At 49.5% G+C, this 6,309-nt stretch overlaps 1 protein-coding gene across 1 annotated transcript in view; it reads right to left on the bottom strand.

Moving 5' to 3' along the window:
• LOC103581351 (acyl-coenzyme A oxidase-like protein) overlaps positions 1-3,022 on the bottom strand; it is a 10,487-nt gene extending 7,465 nt beyond the window's left edge. The window contains 3 exon segments of the mRNA XM_008563211.1: positions 1,129-1,227; positions 1,561-1,647; positions 2,966-3,022. Of these exon segments, the coding sequence (XP_008561433.1) occupies positions 1,129-1,227; positions 1,561-1,647; positions 2,966-3,022 (243 nt within the window).
• Positions 3,023-6,309: the final 3,287 nt, after the last annotated feature.

The following is a 6,309-nucleotide window of genomic DNA, read 5'->3' on the forward strand; positions in this document are numbered from 1 at the left end:
TGGACTCAGAAGGAAGGATAGTCTGGTCTGTACAGGTCTCCTGCTGCCCTGAACCACGGAATGATGGACGGAATCCTCACCTGTGCAGAGAGGTCAAAGGTGGCTTCAGTCTGGATCCCTCTCACGTTGCTCCCGTGGCCCCTCTCGGTCATTGCAAACATCCCAGTTTATTTCTGATCCTGGAGTTTACCAGATGTTAGAAGGGAATTAGATGTTCAGATGGTTGCTGTAACTGCAGACCTCTCAGACCATAAAAAATGTTGGTGGGAGAGGGACAGGTGAGTTGGAGGTAACTATAAAATTCACTCTGATGACAGCTAATGTGAACTCAACCATATCACAAGCTCAAGGCAATATAAAAAAGACAGTCTTGAAATTTTCATTCTGAATAAGGTTTTTGCTGACACAAATTCTGTTTTATTTTTTCTTCAAACATACACACACATGCACATCTAACTACTATAGATTTTTAGACTTTCCACTGAAGACATCTATTGAGGAACATGCCGTACCTGGAGTGGCTGAAATCACTTAGTAATATGTCCAGGGCTTCTGAGATTCCTGACTGCACCACCAAACAGCCAATAAATTACTCCACACTGGAAACAAGAACAANAAAGATGGTTTTGCGCGGCTTTTGTTTCGGTTGTAATGTGAAATGCTAGTGCTGGTCACGGCTAAGAACATCACGTCATCCCAGCACAGAGGATGTGGCTTCTTGTAAGGAAACCCCAGCATCGATGGAGCTCCTGCCACAGAGCAGTGCAGGGTGCCAGTGAAGGCACCTCCTCCAGTCCCTCACCTGCTGCTGTGAGGAAGGACCACAAAACAGGATCCATACCGTTCTCATAGAGCTGCTACCAGGACTAAATTAATGAGCACCTGTGAAGTGCTTGGAGCAACGCTGGGCACACTGTAGGCACCACGTAAGTGTGGGCTGGAGTTAGGCTCGTGACACATTCTGACATCCACCTCGACCAAAACACTTAGACCTTTCTTCTGAATCTGAGCTCCTCAGGCCAGAGAGCACACACACAGGCTGTGATGCTGGACTCAGAAGGAAGGATAGTCTGGTCTGTACAGGTCTCCTGCTGCCCTGAACCACGGAACGATGGACGGAATCCTCACCTGTGCAGAGAGGTCAAAGGTGGCTTCAGTCTGGATCCCTCTCACGTTGCTCCCGTGGCCCCTCCCGGTCACTGCAAACATCCCAGTGTATTTCTGCTCCTGGAGTTTACCAGATGTTAGAAGGGAATTAGATGTTCAGATGGTTGCTGTAACTGCAGACCTCTCAGACCATAAAGAATGTTGGCGGGAGAGGGACAGGTGAGTTGGAGGTAACTATAAAATTCACTCTGATGACAGCTAATGTGAACTCAACCATATCACAAGCTTAAGGCAATATAAAAAAGACAGTCTTGAAACTTGCATTCTGAATAAGGTTTTTGCTGACACAAATTCTGTTTTATTTTTTCTTCAAACATACACACACATGCACATCTAACTGCTATGGGTTTTTAGGCTTTCCATAGAAGACATCTATTGAGGAACATGCCGTACCTGGAGTGGCTGAAACCACTAAGTAATATGTCCAGGGCTTCCGAGATTCCTGACTGCACCACCAAACAGCCAATAAATTACTCCACACTGGAAACAAGAACAATACAAACCATCATTAGCATAATCAACAATTTCATAACAATTAAACCCACTGGCCAAACTCCATTCAAGGAGCATCGATTCAGCTCCCTGAGCTTTACCCAAGTCTCACAGGTGGCAAGGTTGCACGCCCTTATCCGGTCACTGCAAACATCCCAGTGTATTTCTGATCCTGGAGTTTACCAGATGTTAGAAGGGAATTAGATGTTCAGATGGTTGCTGTAACTGCAGACCTCTCAGACCATAAAAAATGTTGGTGGGAGAGGGACAGGTGAGTTGGAGGTAACTATAAAATTCACTCTGATGACAGCTAATGTGAACTCAACCATATCACAAGCTTAAGGCAATATAAAAAAGACAGTCTTGAAACTTGCATTCTGAATAAGGTTTTTGCTGACACAAATTGCTTTATTTTTTCTTCAAACATACACACACATGCACATCTAACTGCTATGGGTTTTTAGGCTTTCCATAGAAGACATCTATTGAGGAACATGCCGTACCTGGAGTGGCTGAAACCACTAAGTAATATGTCCAGGGCTTCCGAGATTCCTGACTGCACCACCAAACAGCCAATAAATTACTCCACACTGGAAACAAGAACAATACAAACCATCATTAGCATAATCAACAATTTCATAACAATTAAACCCACTGGCCAAACTCCATTCAAGGAGCATCGATTCAGCTCCCTGAGGTTTACCCGAGTCTCACAGGTGGCAAGGTTGCATGCCCTTATCCTTCGCTGCCTGGCAAGTTCCAGTCCCTCTCTGCAGGCATGGCTCCTGGGTCACTCTCTTCGAGAGCCCCCCAAACTCCACAGAGAGCCAGTCTCTCAACCTCAGGGCTGCCCAGTTCACCCCATCAAATGACTGTTCTGAACAGTCATTTGTCATCTTGGGATGCTTTGTCATCTTGGGATCTACCTAAGTGCCTGGGATGTAGAAGACACACAACCAAGTGTCTGTGCAAAGATCCTAGATGCTGACCACTGTCTGCAGAGGTGAGTCCCACCCCAAGAAACAGGCAGCGACAGCGAGACAGATGGCACGGTCGATGCTTCAAAGCAAGCAGGCACTCAGCTTGGAATGGGGCAGCCTGGGCTCCAATCCCAGCTCAGCCACCCACTGGTGGTAGGATATTGGACAAATGACACAGTAGCCTCAGTTTGTTCACATGACAAATGAAGTGAGTGGTCAGTGCACCACTCACTGAGGTCCGCACACACAAGCCCTGTGAAAAAAACATCATCATTCCCCACTTGACAAAGAGGAGATGCTGGGTTCACAGAGGGGAAGTGACTCACCCAAAGCTGTGCCCTGGGGAATTGGGAGGGGCTGAGGTTCAAGCCCCAGCTGCGCATTGCCTAACAACGCTTCATAAGGTTGACATAAGCCTTCAAGGAGAATTGACTGCCAAGCACTTTGCCTGGTCCTTTATGGACGCTGGGGAAGTGTTGCCAACAAGGAGGAAAAGGAGGAGGAGGCTTGAGCAGGGACACTTGGAGGGGCAGGGCAACTGACTGCCAAGACAGAGACCTTGAGTGAAGGGACATCTGCTGTGTCTGTGGGACAGCATCCCTTCCCCCTTCTAGCCTCACAATTTTGCTCTGGGGAGCCCTTCTCCCTAGAGTCAGTCCAAGTGGTTTGTGGGTGATGCTGACCCCACCCTCATCTGTAGGATGAGTCTGTGGCCCAAGAATGGCTGATGTGTGAGATATCATCCCACTGGCCCTAAGGATGGCTTCAGGGACGGATCCGTGAGCTGAGGGGGTCCATGAAGAGTGGCCGCTGAGACACGTGGGTGAGCTACTGGGGAAGAGAAGCTCTCCCTTTTGATGCAGTGGGAGCTGAAGGGATGGAGGCCTGGTGCTGCTGGAGGCCACATTGCCATGAGCTGGTGAATAAAGCCAATATGTTGGGGAGAGGAGGGAGAGCCAAGGAGACAGAGCCAAGAGCTGAGAGAGACCAGGTCCCACACACCATGCCCGAAGCCTGCTGCTCCTTGGACTCTTGGAGTGCAGCTGCCAAAAGGAGCCTTTTTTGCTTAGGGTTAGACTTTTGTTCTGGGATTGCTGCAGTTGCATGAGGCTTGTGCGCTCCAGGTGGACTATCAACCTGGAATGGCATTCGTGAAATGGCACCGGATCAACTCTAACAGCTCCGACCAGCTGGAATGCTCTGACATCAGGACAGGCAAATTTCACTAATCATACCTGACGTATGACGTGCTTTTCATTTGGGGAATCATACAGTATCCTATCCCTGATTACTCAGCACACTCCTCAGAATCATCACATGCTCCAAGCACTGCAAATTACATCATGAATTTCAACGTGGGAAAATGGAATCCATCCAAATAGTGCATGTTTTTTCCCTAAACCATATTGGAAGTCAAGTTTAAAAAAAATATTTTTCTAAAACTAAAGTGGAATTTTCTTCCCCTGAATCTCTTTGACTGGTGGCTAATGCGTTTTTTGCAATATATTCCTTTTCTAGCTTTTAAATCCTTTCGTCCTCTTTAGGAAGGGGATGGAAACTAGAGTGTTTAATCCACATCTTGAAAGCCTCCACGCACTAATTGTATTAGTAGGGGCCCTGGACTGGCGTATGAACCTGTGGGTTTGCAGAACACTGCAGCAGTTCACAGAGGTGTTATGTGCAAGACCCCAATCCACACAGTCAGATCAAATGCAATCTCTCAATGGCAATCATCTGACCAAGCTGAGCCAAGTGCAGAGTGGGAAGGAGGCACCTAGGGGTTTCTGAGTAGATGACTCCCTGGCCTGTGTTACCTCGTTCAGCAGGTGCCTCCTGGTGGGGGGATGGACCCCAGCCCAGCCGGCAGGAAGGAGGTGGGCAGGTGGGTGCTGGCAGCAGCTCAGACTGCAGTGGTCAACAGAGAGAGGAGGAGAGCAACTCAGGGTAGATTCTGGAGACAGAGCTGATGGTTGGATTTGGGAGGAGAAGAAAAGACAGGACTCCAGGAGACACCTGGTCCTTGGCCTGAGTCAGCGGGTAGATGAAGGCCCATTAACTGTAAGGAGGGAGCTTGGAGGAAGAACCAGGAGGAGAGGACAGGCTCAGCAAGACAGAGGTGCTGAGACTGACAGGCGACGTCTATCACAGGGAGCAGCACATGCCCAGTGAGGATTGGCTGCAGCCTGCAGAGGCAACGACTGGAGATAGCTGAGGGCTGGCAGGTGCGGTGGGGACCGGCCAAAGGGGCCAAAGGATGGGGCTCCGCCAGAACCTCTTCACTCCCAAATGGAAACTAGGAGACCTCCTGTGTGGAAGGGGAATCTGGTAGGCCAGAGCTGGGAACATGGGTTCCCTCCATCCACTAACAAAGCTACGACCTGGAAGACTGTCAAGAAGGGCCATGTCTCAGGGGGTTACAGTCCCCACCACATACTGAGCTCCTGCTACATGCCAGGCTTGGTCTGAAGCTCCTCACAGGCATCATGGATTTAAATCTGTACACAGCCTATGAATGGGCATTAGCAACACCATCTTAATGAAAGAAACACAAAGGTGCAGATGCATTGAGAAACATGCCAGCACTATGACTGGGAAGCCCTAGAGACAGAACATGAACCATGTCGTTCTGACTGTGCCCCTGTTGTGCATGCAGGAAGCCTGCCCAAGCCACACCTGGGATAGGCCACGTTCTTCCTACACAACAGCCTGACAAGGGTCTCCTACAAAAACTAAGTGCATTCAGGGTATTTTCATTCTAAGAGCAAATGGGATACACTGGGGCCCTAGAAGTATTTTTTGAAACAAAAGTAACCCCAGAAAGGAGAGTGTATGACTGAATCTTGTCCCTCCAAACTTCACGTTGAAGCCCTAGACTCCCAACATGATGACATTTGGAGATGGGGTCTTTGGGAGGTAATTTGGGTTAGAAGGGGTCGTAAGGGTGGTACCCCCATGATGAGATTAGTGCCCTTATATACACATGTGTGTGAGGACGCAGTGAGAAGGCGCCATCTGCAAGCCAGGAATGAGCCCTCACCGTAACCCACCCATGCTGGCACCCTGATCTGGACTGTCCAGCTTCCAGAAATGTGGGAAATAAATGTCTGTTGTCTACGGTGTTTTGTTATGGCAGCCCAAACAGACTAAGAGAATAAGAGGATTAAAATAAGGAAAAAAGAGAGCAGCTGTGGGGAAGGAGAGAAGGGAGCATGTCTCGTTTCTTTCAGGTTTAGAGTCCTTCCACACTGCACCCGTCCGTGTTTTTGGCAGAATCTCTTGGACTGGCTCCCAAGGCTCTCAGTAAAGAAGGCTTTCTCCCTTGGCCCCTCTCCAGCGTCCCCACCCCCACCTCTGGGGGTCACTCTCAGAGCAGCCCAGGCCTGCAGCACTTGGCTGCGAGAGAACGGCCGTGTTTGCCCAAAGCGCTCAGGGGAACACGGAGCTTCCTGACAAACACAGAGCTGCAGGGAGAGACCAGGGTTCAGACCAGCAGGGCACAGACGACCTCGACAACTTAATGCTGACATCCCTCCTCAGGATGACACCAGCTCATGCGAAAAGCAGGGGCCACCAGCTGCTCTTGGGCTGGTGGGGGAAATGGGGACCCCCTGAGCAGCCAGAGCTCCCAGGGACTGTTCCCAGCACAATGCAAGCCAGGAATGAGCCCTCA

This window comes from Galeopterus variegatus, unplaced genomic scaffold (assembly GCF_000696425.1).
Source record: "Galeopterus variegatus unplaced genomic scaffold, G_variegatus-3.0.2 Scaffold12851, whole genome shotgun sequence".
Taxonomy (NCBI): domain Eukaryota; kingdom Metazoa; phylum Chordata; class Mammalia; order Dermoptera; family Cynocephalidae; genus Galeopterus; species Galeopterus variegatus.